Below are 25126 nucleotides of genomic sequence, written 5' to 3' on the forward strand. Positions count from 1 at the left end.
GCCTCCGCCCCCGGCCTGGGCCGCCCGCCCCCAGTCCCGCCTGCTCGCCCGCCGCGCCATGCGCCGGGCCCGCCGCTGAGCCCGGCCCGCCGGCGCGCCCCGTCCGGGATGGGGTGCCTGGACGCCTGAGTCGCCGCTCTGCGCGACCTCCGCGCGGGGGAAGGAGCCGGTGCCGCGCGGCCGCGCTAGGATGGAGGTGCCCGGCGGCAGCGATCCCAGTGGCGACGGGGCTGGGGACGGTGCCCACCTGGACCCCCGGGCACCCGGCGCCGCTGCGCCCATCTCCGGCCAGTGCGCGGCCGCCCGGGAGTCGGAGCGCCAGCTGCGCCTCCGCCTCTGCGTCCTCAACGAGATCTTGGGCACCGAGAGGGACTACGTGGGCACCTTGCGCTTCTTGCAGTCGGTGAGTGTAGCGCGGGGACAGCCTCCGCTCCAGCCGCCAGCCCCGCTGCGGAGCGCAGGGGCCTCCGGCGCGGGGTGGTCCCCACAACCTGTGGCCACGGCCCCCGGGCGGCGCGAGAATCTCCTCAGACGTGGGGAGGGCGGCCTCCTCCAGAGCTGGGCTGTCGCCTCCCTGGCCGGCCCCGACCCGGGGTCTCCCTCACTCCGTTTCTCCCCACGGCACGCTGCCCTTTTGTCTTTTTCTTTCCCCTTCTCCGCCTTTCAAATAGTTTTAAAATTAGTTACATCCGTGAGGCAGGGTCTCTGGGAGCCAGGCGCCGGGAGCTTGGGCTTGCGTTTTTTTTCCCGGGGATTTCTTCGCCACCTAGTGCATCACAGACTACTCATCTAGGACGGACCCTAGAAATCCTAGAGCCCAGAGTCTCTAAGCGCCCAGTAGAGTAGGATAAAACCCAAAGCCCGGAGTAGGGACAGAAGTCGACAAAACCCCGGGGTAGGACCCCTCTTTCCCACGCACACGCTTTTGCTGGAGCTTGGGGACAGTGGGTTTCGAACTCACGACTCCGAGGTTCAGTCCCATCCTCCCCATCCCCAACTCCAAGTTGCAAAACCACAGCGTCAGATGCTGTAAAATAACTGAGCACTTATTATGTGCCAGGTGCTTACATTTGTCATGAGAAGGTTGAACCTTCACAAGTGGCCCACGAAGTAGGGACGAATATTTCCCTCATTTTTTAGATGGGAGAGTTTAGCTCCAGAGAGGTTGAGTAACTTGCCCAGAATCAAACAACTGGTTACTTGGGGATACCGGATTTTGAACCAGGGCAGTCTGAGCTAGTGCTCCAAACCCCTATTCTCGGCTGCATTTTTTTTTTTCTTCTTCTTCTTCTTCTTCTTTTTTTTTTTTTTCTCTGTGAGAGGGAGGAAGGGGCCACTTCCCTACTCTCCTAGGAAGTGAGAAAAGTGGCTAGGGGGTGGGAGTGGGGTGAGCCTTGCTGGAAATTAGGAGACTCCGAGGGCTTTAATCTCCAAACCTCCTACTGGGACCTCATTTACTCCCTTCTCTGCTCTAGGAAGTCTTTTAATCCTGGTTCAGGAAGGGCTGGTTGGGGGGTGGGGTGGGGCGGGGGCGGTTGGTGTTTCCTTCAGAAACCCCAGAGCCAGGCTCTACAGCTCCCAGTCTCCGGGGAAAGAGGGAGACTCTGGCATCCTCTGGGGTGCCCCGTGGCTTGGGGGTGCAGCTGAGGCTGTGTGAGGTCCGAGTTTTAACTCAAGGAGGACAGAGCCCTTCTCTCTGTGAAAAGAGGTGTGTGTGTTGAGGGGTGGATGGGCGGGGAGGAGAGTTGTGCAGAGGCATTGAAAACCATTTGGCTAAAGGACCCTTCTAGAAAGGCCTGTGAGAATGAGGCAGGGTTGGCCTTTCTTTCCCATCCCTCCCTCTCTCACAGTTAAAAAAGAAAAGAAAAGAAAAGAAAAGAATCTGCTCAGTTTGAATTAAAGATGTAGACAGCCCTGGTATCTCTGAGCAACGTCAGATTCTAGGGAACTCCTCATTTCTCCTTCTAGCCACTCCCTGCTTCTCAGTCTGGAAGGGAAAGAGGAAAGACAAGCCGATTTTTATATTAATAGGAAAGAAAATATATGTCTTCCTCCCACGTCCTTGCTCTGGACGGTGTGGTGCCTTTCAGAACAGATAGAGATGGCATTTGGGTTCACTGTGGTTTTAAATTGTCCATGTGTAGAGTCTGAGGAAGCTGGAATGATGGAAATTGATTGGAATCAACCATCCTTATTAAAGAAACAAAAAAAAAAAGATTTGTCTACTTCCATAGTATCTCCTTGACACTTTGAATTTGCTGAGGTCATCAGTTTTTTGTTTGTTTGTTTTTTGTATTGACCTGTCAGTTTTGAGATGAGCTGGTTCCGACTTGGACGTCTTGGATCAGTCGTGCACGTGTCCTGGCCTCAGTTTCCCCACTTGTCAAATGAGGGAAGGGGAATCCAGGCTTTCCTTCTGCCATGTCCTTTTGGGTGTCCTCAAGCTGGTGCCAGAAACAGACTGGTTGTGTAACCCGACTAGCGGTACCTCGTTTGTGAGCTGTAGGAGACCTCTCTTGTTTGGCTCCATCAGAAACGGTCCCTAAACGACCCAAGATCTTTCAGTTTTGAAAACCCAGGGCTTAGAGCTTCACGAACTGCTAATTATCAAGGTTTTCCATGGCAGCGAGGCTGGCAACTTGCAGGTTGTGATTCTCTCCTGTCTTCCCACTCTCTCCTCCCAGCCTTTATACTTACTGAGGGCTTGTTCCCGCTCGGAAGAATGCTGGGTAATCCCTCCCTGCTTTTAATTCCATGTGGCAGAGGCAGGTCTCGAAGGGTTGCCTTGGCCTCCTTGTGTCCCTTGTTTTAAGGTCCTGTCGCCAGTAGAAATGAAGTCTTTGGGGTAGACTGAGCACTGTGCGAAATGCAGAAAAGCCAGTTCTAAGTTCCTGCCCTCGAGGAGGGCCAGGTTCTAGTCAAGGGTGGCGAAATGGGTGTTTACAGAAATCCAAGTATGAGGCTGGGCTTGAGCCAGACTGCTTGGGGTCGGGTCCTTGGGCTGTGTGACCTTAGGCAAGTGGCTTGACCTTTCTGAACCTCACTTTCCTCATCTGTGAAATGGAGAATGATAATAGATCTTATAGGGTTTTTAAGAGGATAAGTGAGTTATATAAATATATATAAAGCACTTAGAACAGTGCCTAGCAGGTAGTAAGGCACTTCTAAATATTAGTTATTATCATTAATTGTTATATGATAATTAAATATTACAGATGATTATTATTAAATATTAAAGATGATTAAGATGATAGGATTCTAGCATCTAGCAAGCAGGAGTAGTCAGGGAGGGCTGCTTGGAGGAAGTGAGATGTGAGTCAGCACTGAAAGGAGGACAGGAACTCTGAGTGAATTTCCTTTTGACCATCTACACTCCGGAACCAGTGGTTTTGTTTGGTTCCAGGCCTGGGGCTCTCTGGTTCCTCTAGAATCTCCCCATCATTGCCCACCTCCTTCAGGAACTGGATTGCACCTCCTCCCCTGTCTCCGATGGGGACTGATGACTTTGGTGCCGTATTTTGTGTGTTTATTGAAGAGTCATGGAAAGGGAAGGACAGCCCTCTTGTATGGATGCTGGATCTCTCTTGGGGGACCCCATAGAGATTGTGGGAGAAAATGCCCCGGGTTTTGGCTGAAACTTGGGTCTCAATATCTAGAAGCCCCGGCTGTGTTGGGTGCACCGTGTGTCCTCTTGGGCAGTGTTAATAATGATAATAACAATGACAGTCATTACTGTGTAGGAGCTGACACTGATTCATCATTTACCCTTCTATCAATTCATTTGATCTTTCCAACACCCCTATGAAGGAAGTGCTGTCCTTATCCCCATTGGCAGATGAGGAAACTGAGGCATAGATAATTTAAGTGAGCTGTCCTGGGTCATGTAGACAGCTGCCCACCCCAGAACTCATGTTCCTAGCCACTTCGCAGACTACCTCTGGCTTATAAAGGGCTTGACACCTGCCTTATTAGGGTGGCAAAACTGGGATTCGAATCCAGGTCTCTGGACAATTACCCTCTGCCTATGCTTCCTCTGGTTACTTCCCCTCTGTGACTCCTGTTCTCTCTTCCGCACAACGGGCAGAACTTAGAAGAATGGAAACGTCAGGCTGCTGGGTTCCTCCTTTGCACTCTGTGTCTGTTCATGGCGTGAGGGTTGAATGTGGGGCTCTGGAGCCAGGCTGCTGGTGTTCAAATCCTGGCTTTACTCCACACCGCCTGTAGGTGGCCCTGGGCAGGTCACCAGCCTACTCTGTGCCTCAGTTTCCCCATCTGTACAATGGGCATAGTACAGCACCTGCTGTATCATAGGGGTGTTGTTGAATCCTCAGTGAGCCTGAGGTTAACGCTCTTAGCACTGTACCAGGCACAAGTAGGTGCCCAGAATGCGCTGGTTGCTTTTGGGGGGATGTGCAGCAACAGGGGGCAGTTGAGGTTATCTCTTTGGGGCTCAAAGTCTTCCCCCTTAAAGAGAGGCCGGGTGAGCCTTGAACCCATTTGCCTCTTGGTTGGATTGGTTTGGGGTCTCTGCCTGCAAGCGGGGTGGGGGGTCTGTCGTCAGGGGTAGGTGCCAGTGGGTCCCCTGATGGGTGTGCCATCCAGCCTGGGCGGATGAGCTGAGAGACTCCTGCGTGGGGAGTGAGTGGTCAGCAGCCCCCCCGAAGGGCTCCTCTTGGCTGAGGACAGAGACCTGTCACTCTCAGGCACCCAGAGGGTCTGCCTGAGCTGGCTGGGCCAGGGTCCCTGAGGATCAGAGGGTGTGGGCAGAAAGCTCCCAGAATATCTTCTGTGGTTCTGCTTTTTGGGGTTAGGAGACGAAAGCTTTTCTTTTCATTGGAGCTCTGCTTGCCAAAACAAGAAACTGTGTGGTTTTGTGTTGTCACTATTTTTTTTAAGATTTTTGTAGTCCTAGTCTGACACTAGGGAGCAGTGCTGGGGAGTGGGGATGGGGGGGGTACATTTTAAATTCCGCGGTCACTGAAACAGAATGACCTAACCAGTGATGTGGGGGTTTTTTCACAAGCTTGTGTTGTGCAAAGTAGGATGCTAAGAAGTTCTGCCTTGGGAAAAACACTAACCATAGTATGATGTACGTTGTACGTATAACATTACAGGAGCTTGGAGAGAAAGATGAAAAGGCGTGTATCTTGTGAAGAAAGGCAAGCAGAAAGATGAAAAAGGAAAAAATGTTCCAAGAAAGGCTGTTTGTAATGCCCTTTCCACGTAAAATTATGCATATGTATGAGAATATATTTTTTACAAATCGCCGACGGAAGTAATTGCATTTCCAGCATGATTATTAGATAATGCACAGCAATAGTAATAATAATTTTGCTAACATTTATGTAGCGCTAGATGTTTGTAAGCCCCGTATAAGGCATTCTCTGTGTATCAGCTCAAAAGTTCCAGGTATTATTATGCTTACCATTTTACAAATGAAACAAAGGCCCAGAGAGGCCAAGTCAGTTTCCCAAGGTCACACAGCCTGACCCAGCTGGGATTCAAACCCAGGTAGTCTGGCTGCATAGCCCCCATTCTTTACCACTACCCTTAACTGCCCCAACATGGTGCTGTGTTCATGACCCAAATTACTGTCTTTGTGAGGCCTCTGGGCTGCCCAGGTGGGCAAGAATTAAGCCAAAAGGTCCAAATTATCTGAGCTTCAGGATGCTGGAGGGCCAGGACCAGGCCACTTTGTATTGGCCTGAAATTTTCAGGAAGCAAGTGAAAATTTTGTGCTGATAAAAACCTAAGCATCAGTAAGAGTTAGATGAGGCCCATCTTTTGTGTATTGCAAACAGAGCTACGTATAGGTAAAGCCATAAAGAAATTAGACAGTTTTTCTCAGCGCATACGTGTATAGGGAGCACCTGCTGTATATTCCGGGCAGTGTTTTAGGCCACAAAGATGCAGCTGTCAACAGGGCAAACGTGGTCCTTGTCCTTATGAGAAAGATGACTCAGGGATGCTAGAACTCGGTGCATTTGAACGAGAGTGCTCTTCAGATAAGCATCCCAGACATCCATTCACTATTATTTTGGTGTTTGCTCTTGTGACCATTTCTCTGTCACTTTAAGAAGAGATGGATGGGGTTGGTGTCCCTGGCTTCTAGAGGCTTCAAGGGGCATCTCTTTCTTAGAGAGTATCCCCCGTTTATCAGGCCAGTGAGTAGAAGAGCTGTTGGGCTTGGGGCCACACCCTCAGGTTAAGAAACCCACATCCTTTCTGCTTTACAGCGCTCCTCTCTTAATGCTTTTGCAAGAGTTGAGTCTTTGAAGTAAGCCATGCCTTGCTGCAGAACTTTACCTCCCAGATTTTTGTGATTTCTCTTCTTTTTTCCAATAGACACAGGTTCTCTGGCTGGAACCCTAGTGAGAGGTGGGCAACCAGAGTATCGTGTCCCACTGGCTTTGTTTCGCAGGCACCAGGTGAGGTCAGAGCTGGTTCTTGCCCCAGAATTTAGGAGACATAGAACTTGCGAGCAAGCCAGGGGGTGGAGGGTCTGAGACCCCCCCTGGAGGGACCCCCTGCAGCAGTTGCGGCCCCAAGGGGGAGGTGAGCCCTGGTGAAGTGTGGTGACTGTGCAGCTGGTCAGGGTTCCAACCTGAGAGTTCTGGGGAGAGAGGGCTAGGGGGCCTTCTCTGGGGATTTGTGTTTTAGCCTGGATTCAACATCCTCCTTAAACAGGTTCATCTACATGGGGCATTTCCAGCCCTAGTACCTGGTCTGGGGTGAATCCCTTCATCTTCCAGCCTTCGGCACTATTGACATATTGGGCTGGATTATTCTTTGTTGTGAGGTTGTCCTGTGCATTGCAGGATGTTTAATAGCAGCCTTGGCTTCTACCCACTAGATGACAGTAGCATCCCCTTCCCCCAGTTGGGACAATCAGAAATGTCTCTAAACATTGCCACGTGTCCCCTGGGGACAAAATAGCCCCGGGCTGGGAATCACTGGCTAAAACCTCCTTTGACCACCAGCTCTGCTTTCAGACCATTTTAGGGCATTTACAGGCCTACATAGCCATGTATAGCATTGATGTGTATGTGTAAATGTGTATGTGTTTACATAAATGGCATGGTACGGTTTGTTCTTTTCACTCTGCAGTGTGTCTTGGGTTCATGGTTAAGAGCACAGATTCTACAGACAAATGGCCTGGGTTTGAAACCCAGCCCTGTGACCTTGGACAAGTCCTTTTGCCTCTATGAGCCCTGGTTTCCCCATCTGTAAGATGGTCGTAGCCCTCCTAGGGTGGCTGCAAGGATTGAGTGTAGTCTTCCATGCACCTGGCACAGCTGAGTGCTGAGGCAGGGTCAGCCTCCCTGAAGTACTTGCCACAGAAGGAAGCCCTGAGGAAGGAGGGAAGCCCTCCAGCCTCCCAGCCGAGTGTGGAGTTTTAGGTTTATTCTTATTTTCTCGGCTCCTGGAGGACCAGAAGAGGATCTGCCTGTCCGCCCCTCTTTTGTCTTGTGGTCAGACACACAATCTGTGTTTACCCGCCTGGTTCCTTCCCCAGGGTGGAGCTGACAGCCGATCCCTTGTTTCTGGGCCAGGAGAGGTGAGGCTATTTCAGGCTGGCGGGACTAGGGCCACTGAAGGTTGGTAGAGGCAGGTGGCCAGTTGCCATGGAGATCTGAGGTCTTTCCTCCCCTCCCTGGAGAGGGTGGGTGGCTTCTGCAAGGGGCTACTCCCAGGAGGGGTGAGGCCAGGGTCAGAGCAGGGCGTGGGCAGTCAGTGCTTTCATTCACAGATTCACTTGTTCATTCAATAAACGGACGTTAAGCACCTACTAAGTGCCAGACACTGGGCTAGGTGTTGGCATGTGGCCAGTACAAGATGGACAAGGTTCTTGCCCTCATGGAGTCTTCGGACCGTACAAAAAGAGGTCACTTGGGAGAGTGACAAGAGGTGTAATAATGATAAACTAATCCACTGAGGCCCTTCTGTGTGCCAGGTACTATGTGAATTATCTCCTTGAACCCTTGCAACAACCCTCTGAAGTAGAGACCATCATTATACCTATTTTGCAGGTGGGGAAACTAAGGCCCAGAGAGGTTGACTGACTTGCTCAAGTCCACACAGTTTGAGAGTGGGTGCATCAAGGAGGAAATAAAATGGGGACATGTTGGTGACAGGGACGGTGGCATCTATTGAGATGGGGTGGTCAAGGGAGGCCTCTCTGAAGAGGTGGCATCTGAGCTGAGTCCTGTGGCAGAGAAGGAACCAGCTGTGGAAAGAGTCGAGAGAAGTGTGTTCCAGGTAGAGGGAATGGCATGTACCAAGGCCCTGAGGCAGGACCGTGTTTGGCTTGTTTGAGGAATAGCAAGAGGCCAGGGTGACTGGAGGGGAGGGGAGGTTGGCATGGGCAGTGGGGGCCTGGTGGCATGGGCCTCACATATATGGTGAGCAGTTTGGGTTTGAGTCTTAGTGGGCTGAGGAGCCCCTGGCAGGTGAGATGGCTTCCTGCTTCCCGGGAGGGAGGGGGCACCCCTTGTTTTCTGTTCAAGAAACTGATTTGTATGATTAAAAACTGTTAGGTGGCACCTTGGACTCCACCCTCCACTCACAGCTGTCATAACAGCACTTTATCTGGTGTCAGCTCTCACCCCTGCCCTTGGGGGGGGGGAAAGTCTTTTTCAGACCCATTTCACAGATGAGGAAAACTGAGGCACAGAGGGTAACTTGCCCAGGGACACACCATCTGGAACTGGCCATCGCCTCCTCTGCTCTCACCCTTGCCTCCCACGGTCTGTTCACCATACACAGCCTGAGGAGTCTAGTTAGCACTTAAGTTAGGTCATGCCGCTGCACCACTCAAAGCCCTCCTATGGCTGCCGCCGCCCTCAGAGTAAAAGCCATGTCCTTAGAGTGGCCTGGAAGGTCCTGCATGTTCTGCCCCTGTCACTTCTCCCATCCCTCTCCTAGTCATCTTTTTTTCTCATACAGTTTTTTTCTTTAATTGAGATGTGATTCACACATGGTAAATTTTACCCCCTAAAGCGTACAATTCTGTGGTTTGGGGTGTATTCACAAGTTGTGCAATCATCACAGCCATCTAATTCCAGAATCTCCTGTTGCTCTCGTTCCCCCCCTCACTTCCCTCTAGCCACATTGGCCCTTTCTCAGATGCACCTGGCATGCTCCTGCTTCAGGGTCTTCTCACTTGTTCTTTCTGGAATGCTCTTCCTCCAGTATCCCTGTGGCTCACTCCTTCAGGCCTCTGCTCAAACGTCATGGTCTCCATGAGGTCTTTTCTGACCAACCCCCACTTCTAATTTGAAATTGTACTCCACCCTCCCTCACCGCTTCCTGTCTCCTTTTCAATTTTAATTTATTTAAATTGAATAAATTTAAAATTTTATTCTCTCTCTGGTTTTTAATTTATTCTCTCTCTCCAGCACCAAGAACAATGCCTAGCACATAGTAGGTCCTCATTAAATATTTGTTGAATGAAGGAAAAAAAAGCCTCTCTTCTGTATACATGTTTATATATTTTTTAAATAATGTGATTATCTTGATTTATATAACTGCTAAATTTTTTTTGTGTGTGTGTGCGTTACGTGGGCCTCTCCCTGATGTGGCCTCTCCCGTTGTGGAGCACAGGCTCCGGACGTGCAGGCTCAGTGGCCATGGCTCACGGGCCCAGCCACTCTGCGACATGTGGGATCTTCCCGGACCGGGGCACGAACCCGTGTCCCCTCCATCGGCAGGCGGACTCTCAACCACCTCGCCACCAGGGAAGCCCCCTAAATATTTCTGTGTGGACTTTTGGGGCCCAGGGTCTGGCCCAGACTGTCTGGGTCTGAATTGTGTCTCTGCCCCTCAGTGGTTGTGTGGCCCTAGACAAGGATCTTCCCCTCTCTGGGCCTCAGTTTCCTCATTTGTAAATGGGTTGGGACACTTTGCTCAGTGTTTGGGACATGGCCAGGCTCCAGTCAATGGTGGTCGTTCTTTCATTAAAATTATTATTATGTTTTAAATTCTTAGTATTTCCCTATTTTTTGTACAAGGACAGTTACAGGGCCTCATCTTGAAAAAAGTGTCTCAGATCATTCCTGGGGCTTGAAATAAGCAACTGAATTCATTTTGACCAAGTGGCCTCTTGCCCCGGACTCCTGGTCTCTGTACTCTGAAGGCAGCTGGGAACAAGGGCATCTCTGGAATGACTGGCATTTGGAGCTAGAAGAGAATAGCCATCTCCTTCCCTAAGGAACCCACTTAAGGATAGAAAAAAAATGGTCAACTTCTCAAAAATGCGTTAAGGCCCCCCAGCACCCCACTCTGAGATCCCTCCACAGACTTGAGTAGACATGGAATAAACCATTCCCTACTTCCTGGGTGAGGCTGTTACACATCCTGCTTCCTTTGCATTCTCACAGTTGTGCAGATGAAGAAAGTGAAGCCCAGAAATGTGAGGCCACTTGCCCAGGATCACAAGAGAGGACGTATCCGTTATCTGTTGCTGTGTAACAAATTACTCCACGGTTAGTAGTTTGAAGCAGCCCTATTGATAATCACCTTGCAGTTTCTGTGGTCAGAATTCCGGGCATGATGTAATTGGGTTTTCTGCTGCAGGTCTCACGAGGCTGCAGTCATGGTATTGGCCAGGGCTGTGGTCTTGTCTGAGTCTTGGGGGCCTCTGCTTAGGTTCTTGGTCGAATTTACTTTCTTGTGGCTGTAGGACTGAAGTCCCCATTTTTCCTGCAGACTATTTGCTTGTGATGACTCTCACCTCCTAGAGGCTGCCCTCAGGTCCTTGTCATGTGCCCCCTTAAACATGGCCCCTTCCCATAACCTAATCACAGGAATGAACTCAGCTGCATGGTCCCACCTATTCAAAAGGAGAACAGATCCTCCAGGGCATGTACACAAGGGGGCAGGACACCTGGGGGCCATCTCAGGCTTCTGCTTACCACCATGGTAGGTGGTGGATCTGAACTCAGATTGATTCCAAAGTTCATGTTCTTGACCACTGTATGTTGTTTTTTCCCTCTCTGGCCCTGTCCAGGATGGACCCTGAGTGAGGTGGATTGATTGGTTGGTGGAGCCATTCGGTTCATTTTGAGCGAGATGGCTTAAGTGGGATGTCGGTTGGATGCCACTTCCCTCCCTGGCAGGACCTGGTCTCTCTAACACAGACCCCTGGTATGTCTTGAAGTGATTTGCTGATTGGGTTGTTGAGGATGAGCCTGGAGCATCTGCTCCCCTAGGTCCCCTCCCCCCTCCTAGTGGGGGTTTAGGCTCAGACCTGGCCATGGGGCAGGTGCCTGATGGCTCCCTCCTTTAGGAGACATTTGTGTCATATGTTGTCACCCTAAGGGTGGGATAGGGATTGCGGCAGCCATGCTGGTTGGTATTGATTTCTAAATATTGGGGCTTTTTCAGATAACTTATTACTTAGTGATTTTTAATTTAATTCTGTTGTGCTCAGAGGATATGCTCTGTGGATTTCCAGCCCTTTGAAATGCTGGTTTACGACCCAGCATACGTCTGCCTTAGTGACCATTCCCTGTGCACTGGAAAAGAATGTGTGTAGGCAGACCTCAGAGATATTGCGGGTTTGGTTCTAGACCACCGTAATAAAGTGAATATCGCAATTCAGGGAATCACACTAAATTTTTGGTTTCCCAGTGCATATAAAATTATGTTTACACTATACTGTAGTCTATTAAGTGTGCAATAACATTATGTCTAAAAAAAAACAATGTACATACCTTAATTAAAAAATAGTTTATTGCTAAAAAATGCCAAAACAATTGCAATAGTAACATCAAAGATCACTGATCACAGGTCACCATAACAAATATAATAATGAAAAGGTTTGAAATATTGTAAGAATTACTAAAAGTGACCCAGAGACATGAAGTAAGCAAATACTGTTGGAAAAATGGTGCCTACAGACTTGTTCGACACAGGATTGCCACAAACCTTCAATTTGTAAAAAACACAATATTTGTGAAGCATGATAAAGTGAAGGGCGATAAAATGAGGTCTGCCTGGGCTCCTCTGTTGTTGGGTAGAATGTTCAACAAATGTCATTTAGATCAGGGTGGTTTATAGTGTTGTTCAGGTCTTCTGTGTCCTTACCGACTTTTTTTTTTTTTTTTTTTGCGGTACGCGGGCCTCTCACTGTTGTGGCCTCTCCCATTGCGGAGCACAGGCTCCGTACGTGCAGGCTCAGCGGCCATGGCTCACGGGCCCAGCCGCTCCGCGGCACGTGGGATCTTCCCGGACTGGGGCACGAACCCGCGTCCCCTGCATCGGCAGACGGACTCTCAACCACCGCGCCACCAGGGAAGCCCCCTTACCGACTTTTGGTCCCCTTGTTCTACCAGTTACTGGTAGAAGTCTCCAACTGTGGTTGTAGGTCTGTGTATCTCTTCCTTGAATTCTTTCAGTTTTACTTTAAAGTCATTTTGTTGGAACATACACGTTTATGATTATGTCTTCCTGATGAATTGAGTCTTTTATCATCATGAAATACTGCTCTTCACCCCGATAATGCTCATTGTCTTGAAGTCTCTTTAGTCTGATATTAATATAGCCACACCAGCTCACTTATGCTTTCTGCTTTCTATCTCTTTCCTGTTAGCCTCTTTGTGTCTTTATATTTCAAGTCCATCTCTTATAGGCATCACAGAGCTGAATCTTGCTCTTTTATCCATACTGACAGTCTCTGCCTTTTAATTGGACTATTTAGCTCACATACATTTAATGTAATTATTGACAGGTCTGGGTTTAGGTCTAATATCCTGCCATTTCATTCTGGTTTGTTTGATGAGGCAATGGCAATCAAAAAGGATCTCCTTCTTCCCCATCCCCATTGTGCTAAAGGTAAGGGGAGCAGGAAATTGAGGTTGATTGAATCCAGACTCTTTGCTGTGGCTTACAAGGCCTCTGTGATCTGGACTCTGCTCACCATGCCAACCTCATCTCTCCCTACATTCACTATGTCCTGGTCCCATCAGCTTTCTTTCTGTTCTTGAACTTGCTAGGCTGGTGAACCTTTTCATTTGCTGTTCCTCTTGCCTGCATCGCCTTTAACTGTGCCACATCAGGGGTCCTTTCCTCTTGTTCAGCTGTAACTCCAGTGTCACTTCCTCAGAGAGCCTTCAAGTCATGGTCTCTGTGTCACCACATCTGTTTTCTTCTTGGTTCCTGTCACTCCCTGAAATAATCTTGTCTGTTTACTTGATTAGTGTCTGTCTACTCCCCTAGGATATAAGTCATATGGTCTGCTGTGTTCACTGACACCCCTCCAGCACCTAGCACATAATGGGTGCTGTTAGTATGGGTCGAGGGAGCGAATGTGTGAGTGAAAGGGATTGAATGGGGTGCACTCTGTGGCAGGGGCCCTCCTGGTTCCTGCCACCAGGCCTCCCTGGTTCCTTGACTTTGGGGAGCATGGACCACAGCATGGGGAGTGGCTGCAGGCTGGCATCCTTGACCTCCTGCCCTTACCACACTGGGAGGGCAGAGGGAGCTCTGTGTGGTCCCAGCCACTAGCTGATGGCTGGCCAGGCTGTCGATTGGGTGGTCTTTTAAGGTTTATTTCCCCTCAATCACAAAGGTAACAAATACAGTGGGGACGTGTGTGTCAAAAGCCCATTCCCTTATGTCCGTTCAATTACAGGCTCTCTCTTATGGAACCAAGTGTGGTAAAATGATGTTTTATGTATGTACCTGGCTGTATATGTTATACCTTTCTATATATGTTCAGGGGTCTAGACGTAGAACTCCAGTGTGCTGTATTTGTGGACATTTTAATGCATTTTTTCAAAGTTAATTTTTTGGTAACTTTTTATTTTGACATTTCAAGAATATAGAGCACCCCGTATACCTTTCACCTGAATTCACCAATTGTTGGCCCTGGGCTACATTTGTTTTAAAATTCTCCCCTTGTCTTTCCCTTCCTCCCCACTTCCCCTGCCCTCTACATACAAACATATGCGTGCATACACACACACACACACACACACACACATTATTATTATTACTTTGATCCATTTGAGAGTAATTGCAGACATGATGCCCCTAAATAATTCAGCATGTATCTCCTAAGAACACAGACATTCTCTAATATAACCACAAGACACTGAACAAAATCAGGAAATGTAACACTGATAGTAAATTATACAATCCATGGGAATTCCCTGGGTCTCCAGTGGTTGGGACTCCACACTTTCACTACCGAGGGCCCAGGTTCAGCTCCTGGTTGGGGAACTAAGATCCCACCAGCCATGTGGTACAGCCGAAAAAAAAAAATTATACAATCTGCAATCTATATTCAAATTTCACCTATTTTCCCAAAAATGTTCTTTATACCTCTCCTCCCCTCCTTCCCCATCCCCAGTCCAGGGTCCAATCCTGGATCATGCATATTTCGTTGCCTTCTTTGGCGATTTTGACTGTGTGTGACTTTTAGCCTTGTGCGGATAGTAGGAACTCTCCCCTAAGATGTGGCTCTGACAGTGCTTCTCCCAGGCCACTACTTATCAGCTCTGTAACGCTGGGCAAATGCCTCTTGGGCCTCAGTTTCTTTGGCTATAAAAAGGGGAAATCTCTGTTTCTCCCCCATAGGCTTCTTCTCTTCCACACATTTTATTGAGCATCTACTGAGTGCCTGGCTGTGTTGTAGATGCTGGTGAGTGAGTCAGCAGTCACAGGGCAGGCAAACATCTGGGCCCCCGGGGCGGCGGCTGAGAGGAGAAGGTATGGTGGAGTAAAATAGTAGGTGTTGGGCACAGAGCTGGCTTCCAGGGACGCCCTCCACGCATTGGCCGTTTTTGCTGTCTCTGCTCTTTGTAGAACATTTGGAAAATCAAGACAAGAAAAAAGATCTCACCCTTCCAAACAGTCACTTCACCTTTTGGTACATTTCCTCCTTGCTCTCTGCGTTCTGTTTGAGCTGAGGTGTGATCACGCCGCACACACTATGTTTCGTCTTTTCTTGCCTCTTCTGTGCAGCTCCTCGTGTCCCTGCCAAGCACTCTTCGTCACTAAGCCTTTAATGGCTTCGTAGTGAAACGTGGGGCTCTGGATCTGCTCTGTCCAGGTCGAGTTGTTAGGGAACTGTTGACTGAAATCGCCCACCTTGACCAGGCCTGCTCGCCTGAGTTGTCTCACAACCGGAGGTCCCGATAAGGAACATGGTGCCGCTGTGGAAAACTAACCGAAAGAATTCGGGAGGGGCCTAAAGAGGGAGGAGACAACCAACCTCCCAGAGTCCTTCGCGCTGGAATCCATCTTGGCTGAGAGATGCGTGCGCCACGAGGAAGGACCCTGACTCAGACTATGGGTCACGCAAGGTGATTGGCCAGAGACAACACGGAAACTAACGCCATTACCATAAAACCTGAGGCTGCAAACCACGTGGCAGAGCAGTTCTCATGGGGTCCCTGACCCTGCTGCTCTCTGCCCAGGCGCCCCTTTCTAGTAAAGTCTCTTGCTTTGTCAGCACGTGTGTCTCCTTGGACAATTCATTTCCACATGTAGACAAGAGCCCACTCTCGGGCCCTGGAAGGGGTCCCCCATCCTGCAACAAAATCCTGGCTACTTACCGGCTGTGTATTGGTGGTCAAGCTGCTTTACCTGGGCATGCCTCAATTCCGGAAATAGTGCCCACCTCTTAGATTGATGGGGAATTAGATGAATTAAGATCTGTAAGATCTGTAAGCTCTCAAAACAGTGCCTGGCACATGGTAAGCACTCCGTATTTATTAGCTATAATTATAATAATTATTATAATAACATAATAATATACTAATAAAATTATCATCAGTTAACCATTCCATTTATATTGGGCATTTACATAGATTTCAGCTTTTCACAATTACAGAGTACATGCGTCTTTGTTCAAGTTGCCAGTTCTTTTATTGATTCAGTAACTGGGGGCTGAAGAAACTTTGGTTTAGGGCCTTTTGGTTTTTAAAAAACATTTTTTTATTTTTGGCTGCGTTGGGTCTTCGTTGCTGCACGCGGGCTTCCTCTAGTTGCGGTGAGTGGGGGCTACTCATTGTGGTGCGTGGGCTTCTCACCGCAGCGGTTTCTCTTGTTGCGGAGCATGGGCTCTAGGCACGAGGCTTCAGTAGTTGTGGAACATGGGCTCAGTAGTTGTGGCTCGCGGGCTCTAGGCCTGCAGGCTTCAGTAGTTGTGGCACATGGGCTCAGTAGTTGTGGCGCACAGGCTTAGTTGCTCCGTGGCACATGGGATATTCCTGGACCAGGGCTCAAACCCATGTCCCCTGCATTGGCAGGTGGATTCTTAACCCCTGTGCCACCAGGGGAGCCCCGGGCCTTTTGGTCTTTACTAACCCAAAGAAATCATTGGCGCCTAGAATCCTAGAATCGGGTTGTCAGAGCTGAGAGAGACCATGACATCATCTCACCCATTCATTTCATTTTTCCAGAAGGGGAAACTGAGGCCCAGAACTGTTCAGTGACTTGGTCCAGGCTTACCAATTGAGTTTGTGATGGAACTTGAAATTGAAAGCAGTTTTCCTGACTCCTATCCCATGATTGTTCTGCTTTTGTCCAACAGCTCAGATGCTTGGAGGGCAGAGAGGGAGCTTTAAGTTGTGTCCAGATGAGTTGGAGGAATCCTGTGTGCCTAGAGGATGCCTTTGGGAAACTTTATTTTCAGATTCTGTAACTTTAGTGACCATAAATGGTATATGTGTGTCTGTCTGTCTGTCTTACTATCATTCATCCTCCATGGGTCCATAGCACCATGAGTTCCAAATTGGGGGTCCTCAAGCCAGCGCAGGCCCATAAATAGGTTTTGTCAGGCCTGTACAATGTTTTAAAACTTTTTAATTGGTTGCCAGCATTGAAAAATCAAGAAATTTCGTACAAAAATTTATATTTCTGATTTCTTAAATAATCAGAAGATCTGCCCACATCAAGCTTGCATGCCTACAGGCCAACACTTGGCTGGAGCTGAACAGTAGCTGCCTTCTTTAGACAGGGCTTGCAGTCTTCAGTTTGCCACAGTCTCCACCCTTCCATAATGTCCCTGACATTGAAACCAAATATTGGTTGCCATTTATCATTGTGCTTGCTCTGCTGTTTTTTTTTTTTTTTTTTTTTTTGCGGTACGCGGGCCTCTCACTGTCGTGGCCTCTCCCGTTGTGGAGCACAGGCTCCGGACGTGCAGGCTCAGCGGCCATGGCTCACGGGCCCAGCCGCTCCGCGGCATGTGGGATCTTCCTGGACCGGGGCACGAACCCACATCCCCTGCATCGGTGGGCGGACTCTCAATCACTGCGCCACCAGGGAAGCCCTTTTTTTTTTTTTTTAAATACAGTTAAGAGGACATTGGAATATTTTTTCTAACCCTTGTTTCTATCAAATGGAAAACTGAAAGCCAGACCAAGAGGGTTACATATTTTAAGAAACAAAGGAGGGACAGGTCTACTCTCTGAGGTGAGTAGAGGGGGAGAAGGTTGTTGTCTCTTAGAGAGGGTGACTCTCTTGTCCTGATTTCCATTTCCTGTGACCTGTGAGCAATCATTCTCTTTTCTTTTTTGCAACATCAGCTGTTGAACTGGAGGTTGCCACATTCATCTGTCCTACTTCCTGCATCTTGTTCTGTACTTATGCTCCTTTGGGAGATCCTGGGGTGCACATCCCAGAGAGGAAGCAGTGAGCATCCTACAAGGGTGTTGGGGGTTCCCTCAGCTGCCGTCTGGGGCCTCCTCTTGGACTTCAGGACGCTGGTACCATCCCAGTCAGGCTTGGTGTCTTCCTGCGCTTGTGCAGCCCCGTGGAAACCTCTCCCCTGCTTTGTTTCTCCCAAATCTAGAAGGTTTTATAACAACAACAGCAATAGCACTGCTCTTGCTCACAAGATCAGCAAATGCTGGCTGTCAAGATTCTTTGGTTGCGAGTGACAGAAAACCCAGCTTCAACTGCCTTCAGCAGAGACGGGAATTGCTTGGCTTGTGTTAAGGAAGGGTCTGTCTGTTGTCCTGGGGTGGCCTCTGATTGGCTGCCTTGAGTCATGTGCCCATCACTGAGACTGACTGGCCAGGTCTGGGTGAGGGGCCCACCTGTACCACATGGCAGTGGGGGAGCCATGGTTCCTGGAAGGAAGACTTCAGGCTGCTGGGACCAGAAGAAGGGGAGGGATGCCAGCTGGGAGCATCTCTCCTCCTCTGTGCTGGTACCATCATCCCAGATTGGAAGCCTTTACCTTCTCCAGAGTCTTGGGTCGCAGGGAACCCTGTTGTCACTTGGGCTGCCTGCAGTGCCCCGTGGCTTTTCCACATCCTACCTCAAAACCTTGCTCATCTCCTGCTTCCTCAAGAGGTCCTCCCTGACTGTTCTGGCTCTTTCCATGGATCTAATAAGAGCATCAGCCTCCACATGTGTGAGATGTCTTCAGTGGACGTGTCTCAAGCAGCATAACCTCCCAGGAATCTGGCGGGGAAGATGTTCCAACGTTGCCTATTTTATGGATGAGGAAACAGAGGCTCAGAGAGGTTCAGCAAGCTGAAAGGCTTGAGGGTCGCACAGTATCCTTTTCTCTCATTGGAGGCTCCATCGTGTGTTTTGTCTTCTCTAAGGCCATACAACCTGGATTTGAATCCAGGTTCTGCCCCTTCTAGGTGTTGTCACCTTAGGAAAATGGCTTAACCTCTGTATCTGGGGGAAGAGCATTCCAGGCACAGGGAACAGCAAGTGCAAAGGCACTGAGGCAGGAGCGTGTTTCAGGAACAGCAAGGAGGCCAGAGTGGCTGGAGTAGAGTGAGCCAGGTGAAGCGTGAATCGGAGGTGAAGTCAGGGAGGTAACAGAAGGATGGGGGAGACTGGTGGGCAGATTGTACAGGGTCTTATGGGTCATTGTAAGGACTTTGCATTTTACTTTGAGTGAGGTGGGAGCCCTTGGAGCTTTTGAGCAGAGGAGGGACAGAATCTCACTTAGTTGTCACAGGATCCCTCTGGCTACCAGTGGAGAATGGACTGTAGCGGGGCAGGGTGGAGGCAGAGGGAGGAGGCTGCATGGTAGTCCAGGTGGAACAACATGGCAGCTGGGGTCTGGGGTGTTCCACAGGTGGCTTGAAGTTAGTTAATTGCCCCTCCTTTGTGTTCCTGTGTTGTTTGTTAGCTGTATGGCCTTGGGTCCTGGCTTTATCTCATTGAGCCTCAGTTTTCACATCCGTAAAACGGGGTTAATGGTGTTACTTCTCTTATCAGGCTGTGGGCGTGAGTTACATGCCATGATAAATGTAAAGTGTTTCCGGGAGTGTCTGGCACGTTGTAAGCTCTCAGCAGATATTTGTGGAATAAACCAGTGAGAGAACGACAGGGAGTTTGGGGCTGCTCCAGCTCTGCCCAAGGCATCTACCCATGAGGTAGCCCCAGAGCGGGAAGCATCCCGTCTCCCTGCCCAACTCTACCCTCCTTCCCACACACACGGAGATTTGAATGAACAGAACCCAGAATGTTCTGGCAACAGTCGCTCCCTCTTTCCTAGTGACAAAGACATCTTTGTTATGCCTGGGTGTGAAATCCATCTCAGAAATGAGGATGGTGCAGGCTCAGGAGGCAGCTGGCAAGGAAGGGGAGGAGCTTGGGAGGAAGGCATCTCAGGGCCCTGTAGAGGGACAGCCTGCCCCCGCACAGTCATGTAGCCTCGTGTGGGTCAGAATGCTCTTGCACTGGTAGTGCTTTGTGGAACGAGAACTATGCGGGGCCACATTTCTGCTGAGTAACCGCATCGGTCAGCATTACCTTCTGTAGCATTACCATTATCTCTCTCTCACACACAGAAAAAGTGATAATACCCAGTGCTGGTGTGCCTGCTGGGAAGTGCACAGTTCCATAGGGTTGCTGTCAGGAGTCTTAATGCTGCTGTCTTTTGGGAAAAATAGTCTGGCCATGTTTTCTTATTTATTTCTTTTCCTTCTCGTTTCATTGAGATATAATTCACATACAGCACTGTGTAAGTTTAAGGTGTACAGTGTAATGATGTGACTTACGTCATGAAATGACGATCCCAATAAGTTCAGTGAACATCCATCAGCTCATAGAGCTACAGAATAAGAGAAGTAGAAAACATTGTCCTTGTGATGCGAACTCTTAGGATTTACTCTCTTGACAACTTTCGTATCTAACGTACAGCCGTGTTAAGGATATTTATCGTGTCGTCGTCTGGCAATGTTTTCAAAAGTGAAAACCCAGGATACCCTTTGAATCCGTTCCTTTGGGAATCTCTCCTGTAGAACCAAGAAGAAAAAGTATGTAAAGATGTCAGAAAGTTGTTTGTTCCGGTTTTGTTTATCATGGCCCTGCCCCGCACAAAAGGCAACCACTTGGGTACTCATTCGCAGAGAAAAGGCTAAGGTTTTTGCTCACCCGTGGTTGGGATGTTGGGCAGCTGTTTAAAAGAACGAACTAGATCTCTTCTCTTGATGTGAAGGGCTGTACGTGCTGTACTGTTGAGCAAGAAAGGTTAAGTTGCGAGTCAAGTGTAGAGGGTGATCCCAGTTTTGAAGGAGAAAACCCAACAGCCCAAAGACCCTCTGGATGAGTATCTGTGAATGTCGAGAGAGGCACTGGAGGATGCATCCCAGGATATTAACATTGGTGGCCTTGGGCTGAGAATGGGGAGGGTTTTAGAGAAAGATATTTTGTTTATCTTTGTATTTTTTTTTTCATTGTTCACTAGTTATAATGAATGCATTATTTTTCAAATTAAGATAAACTGACAATTAAAAAAAGACAGTTGCTGGCTTCTCACTCATGTGTGGTGGACCCGTACATAATACTGGGTCATATAAACCCTCCCATAGTCCTCTGAGACTCAGGATAACGGGGTGGTTGAACAAGATTCTGAATCCAGACCCCTTATGTTAAATCTGGGCCCCAGATTTGGCCAATGGATCTTTGCCCTTGTGGAGCTGACATCCTGGTCAGTGTAGAACTGCGCCTAGAACAGGGGTGTCCAAACGAGGGCACGTTTTGCTCCCCTGGGGACATTTGGCAAAGTGTGCAGATGTTTTTAGTTGTCATAATTGCAGAGGAAGGATGCTATTGGCATCTGGTGGGTAGAAGCCAAGGATGTTGCTAAATAACCTACAGTGCCTTAGGACCACCTCCGTGGCATGAATTATCTGGTCCCGAACATCAGTAGTGCTGAGACTGAGAACCATGGGCTAGATCAGTGTCTGGCACACATTAGAAGCTCAACAAATATTAGCTGCTGTGATGAAAAGATGACATAAACATGTCTTTGTTTGCCGCCCATCTTACAGACAAGGAAATCGAGGCTTGGAGAGAGGTGCCCCATCCCTGGGGGAGGGAGGTGGCGTTCGGGGCTCGGGGCTGGCCTGTAAGTCCAAGAAGTGGGAGACCTCGATGCTGGGGAGACTCTGGAGACCCAGGCCTGAGCTGGGTGCTGGCCACCCCTCCTGGCTCCGCAGCTTGGTGCCAGCACTGTCGTCTGCCAGTCACCACGATATCTCGATGTCTCGGGCCAAGGTATGTTCTCAGCCCCCTCCCCATGTGTCAGTCTTTGTCACATCCTCTGTGCTGGCAGCCCTGGAAGGTGGGGTGGGCGGCAGGGGGGGGGGTCCTTTTTATTTCCGCTCAGGAAAAGCTGTGTTTGGTAGCAGCACATGGTGTCGACAGCCAGGGGCCCGATTCGGGCAGCTCTGCCAGCTGACAGCCTTGGGACTACCTTGCGACAGCCTTGTCCCTCCCCGAGCCTCAGATTCCTCAGCTGGGTGATGCAGTGGGGCGGGCAGTGCTGTATCCTCCCCTGCCTCTTTCTTGGACACAGGTGAGATGCTGGATGTGCAGCTCCTTTGTCCACAGCAGGTCATTCTAGAAGGAGGAGCTGACGTCATTATTACTCTTTATCACCTGTGAGGGTGGGAGCCCAGTGTCAGGGGGCTGGGGATGGCTCCTTCCTTCTCTCTGTCTGTCATTTTATCCTAATTCTGTGATTGAGTTCGTCTTGTTCAATCACTTTAACTGCCATCCCTTTGCTAACGTTTCCCCAATTTATATTTCCTGCTCTGACCTCTGCCCTGACCTCCAAGCATCTGTACCCGGATGATGATGACATCTCTCCTTGGGTGTCTAGCGGGCATTGCCAACACCCCACCTTCACCAGCTCGCCCTGCTCACAGCCCCTTCTGTCTAGGTAGTGGTCCCTCCATCCTTCCACCTGCTCAGATTCATCCCTGGGGCCATCTCGATTCTGTTCTTCCTCTTACATCCTGCATCCGAAAGCTCAGAAGGTCCAGCTGGCTCCACTTTCAACGAGCGTCCAGAATATGGTCTCTCCTCACCCCTCTGCGCTGCCACCATGGTCTTGGCCACCATTGTTTCCTGCCGGCACTGTTGTGGTCACCTTCTCCCTGGTCTCTTGCTTCTGCCCTTGCCCCGGACAGGTGGTTCTCCACACAAACTGTCTGTAAGTCAGGTTACGTTCCTCCTCTGCTCAAAACCCTCCTGTAACTCCCACCTCACTTGCTGTAAATGTCGAGGCCTTGATGATGACCTAGGAGGCCCTTCAGTATCTGTTTTTCCTGCTCCACGTGTCTGTCTGTCTGACTTCATCTCCAAACATACCTGACACATTCCTGCCTCAGGGCCTTGGCACTTACTGTCTGCTTGCTCTAGAACACTCTCCAGGTGTTCCTGTGGTTTGTTACCTCTTTGGGTCTCTGCTCTGATATCCCACTTTCTCAGTGCAACCTTCCCTGACCTTCCCATATAAAAGCATACCTCTTCCCCATGCTCCCTCTCCCCCTTCTCCATTGCACTTAGATTTTACTTACTTGTTTGATAATTTTCTGCTCTCCCCTCACTAGAATTTAAACTCCTGGAGGGCAGGGATTTTTGTCCCTCCTGTTCCCTGTTGCTCCCAGACCTAGAGCAATGTCCGGCATACAGAGGGTGCTCAGTGAATATTTGTAGAGTGAAGGAAGGAAGAGCCACCCATTCATTGTCCCATATCTCTTGAGATTATTTTGTATGTCAGGCTTTCTTCTAGGCATCAGGAACAGCACTAAATCAAACAATGGTTTGTGTCCTCAAGGAGTTCTAATCCAGGGGAGAGAATGGACACAAGTAATGACATTACAGTGTGGTAAGTGCTTTAACAGATATATTAGTCAGAACTCTTTGGGTTGTGAATGACAGAAACTCCAAGTCATAGTCTTAAGGAAAAAAAAAAGGCTATTATGGGCTCAGTTGACTCAGGAAAAATGGCTTCAGGCATGGCTGGATCCAGGTGCTCTCCGGCCTGACCCTTAGGACATGTACCCATCCATGAACCAAGTATTGCTTATCTAGGAGCCCAGAACTCGGATTGCCTGGCTTGGGGCACGTGTTCATCCTTATCGATGGAGGTGAGGGATCAGCTTCTCCACAGGTACATGTACCAAGAGCAGGGCTCAGGGTTGACTTTCAGGAGGTCACATCTCCGGGAGCTGCAGAAAGGGTGGATTCACATAGATTCTAAGCAGTTTTTGGGGTGTGTGGCCCTGTCTGTTGCAGGTGGCTGGGAGGTGGAGGAGGGGGTGCTGCGGGTTTCCTGGTGACAGGTGGCCCCCTGCCTCTCCCTGCACTTACCTCCTTTGCCCCCTTGCCCCATGCTTTGTAAATATTTCCGGCTCGCTGCCTTTCCGCTGTCCTCCCTTCCCTGTATCACAAAGGGGCTCCAGATGGTGTGGCTCTCGGGGAGTCTGCCACATAAATCTGTTGGGTTCTAATCCCCCTTCTCCCTCCCCACCCACATATGCAAGGCTCTGGGCTTCTCGGATCCTATTTCGGGCCTGAGGGAGGAAGGATGCTCAGGGACCCCGATGGGCCTCACCACTCTTTCTGGCCTGTGCTGCTGGGAGGCCACTTTTTATATGAGGGTGGCTTCATAGGCCTGCCCTGGATCTTTTGGTTCCCAGGGACACCCTGAACCAGACATGCCTGCTATTGCCTACTCTTCCTGGGGTCTAACCCAGGATGTCTCAAGTTTTACTATACGTAGAACTGCCTGGGTCTAATTAAAACGCAGATTCTGGATCAGCAGGTCTGGGGTGGGGTCTGAGATGCTGCATTTGTAACAGGCTCCCAGGAGATGAGATGCCCGTGCTGCTGGTCCAGGGACCACACTCTGAGGGGCGAAGGTCTAAAGTACTTTCTACTCCTTGGCTCGTCCCTCCCCCTGCCCAGGCTGGGTCAGATTCCCCATTGCTCTCTGCACTGCCTGTCTTCTCTCAGAGCCCTTGTCACACAGGGAATAGGTGATCTACTGTGTTAGATACATTTTAAGCTCCAGAACTCTTATTTTCTAATGTCTTCATACTGTCAGGAAATACTGATTAAGGTCCTACTAGGTGCCAGGCATTGGAGAAGCAACAGGGAGCAAAGCAGACAAAATCCTTGCCATCAAAGACCTGGCATCTAAATAGGAGGAGACGGACAATAAACAAGAAAAATTCTGCAAGTGACAAGTGCTATGAATACCGTAATACAGGGATTATAAATTAGATAGTGTTGGGGGCTGTTTTGGATCTGATGATCAGAGAAGGCCTGTCTGGTGAGGTGACTTTTGAACTGGAACCTGGTTGCCAAGAAGCCAGCCATGGGAGGAAGGGCAGGAGGAATTGTGTTCCAGGCAGAGGGAGCAGCCTGTGCAAAGGCCCTGGGGCAGGGATGAGCTTGGCCAGTTTTAGGATCAGCAGGGAGGCCGGTGTGGGGCTGGGGTGGAGTGAGTGAGGGGACAGTGGGTGGGGGAGGAGGTCTGAACAGCGTTGTGGGGTCTGCATCACACGGAGCCCAGGGGAGGAGCTGGGCTTTTATTCTAAGAGCAGCAGAGGGTTTTTGGCCAGGGGGTCACGGTGAATGAGTTATCTTAGAAGAATCCCTCTGGCTGCTGTGAAGAAAGTAGATGGGTGGGGAGAAGGGGAGAGGAGCGGCCAAGTTCAGGATTTGGGCTGGTTTCTGAGCAGAAAGCCAGTTTCCATGTGGCGGGAACTGTTGCCTTGGCTCTCACCTACTAAAGGATCGTGCTTTGGCCAGAACGGATCCCATTAAGGGCGGTTTTAGGAGCCTTCTGGGTGCTGCTGAGTGGTGGGCCGGTCTGGACTTGCTTCTGTGGAGATGGCAGTTGCTG

The 25126-nt window shown here is 49.6% G+C and overlaps 1 protein-coding gene across 4 annotated transcripts in view; it reads left to right on the plus strand.

The window, feature by feature from the left end:
- The first annotated feature begins 18 nt into the window (after nucleotides 1-18).
- The window catches only part of PREX1 (phosphatidylinositol-3,4,5-trisphosphate dependent Rac exchange factor 1), a 197533-nt gene continuing 172425 nt past the window's right edge, over nucleotides 19-25126 (plus strand). The window contains exons 1-2 of one of the 4 annotated variants that reach the window (XM_032604156.1): nucleotides 19-403; nucleotides 21258-21483. In XM_032604156.1, coding sequence (XP_032460047.1) covers nucleotides 21361-21483 — 123 coding nt within the window. In that variant the 5' untranslated portion in view covers nucleotides 19-403; nucleotides 21258-21360. The remainder of the gene's footprint in view (nucleotides 404-21257; nucleotides 21484-25126) is intronic. The other 3 variants (XM_032604157.1, XM_032604159.1, XM_032604158.1) reach the window with 3 other exon arrangements.

Source organism: Phocoena sinus, chromosome 15 (assembly GCF_008692025.1).
Source record: "Phocoena sinus isolate mPhoSin1 chromosome 15, mPhoSin1.pri, whole genome shotgun sequence".
Lineage (NCBI taxonomy): Eukaryota > Metazoa > Chordata > Mammalia > Artiodactyla > Phocoenidae > Phocoena > Phocoena sinus.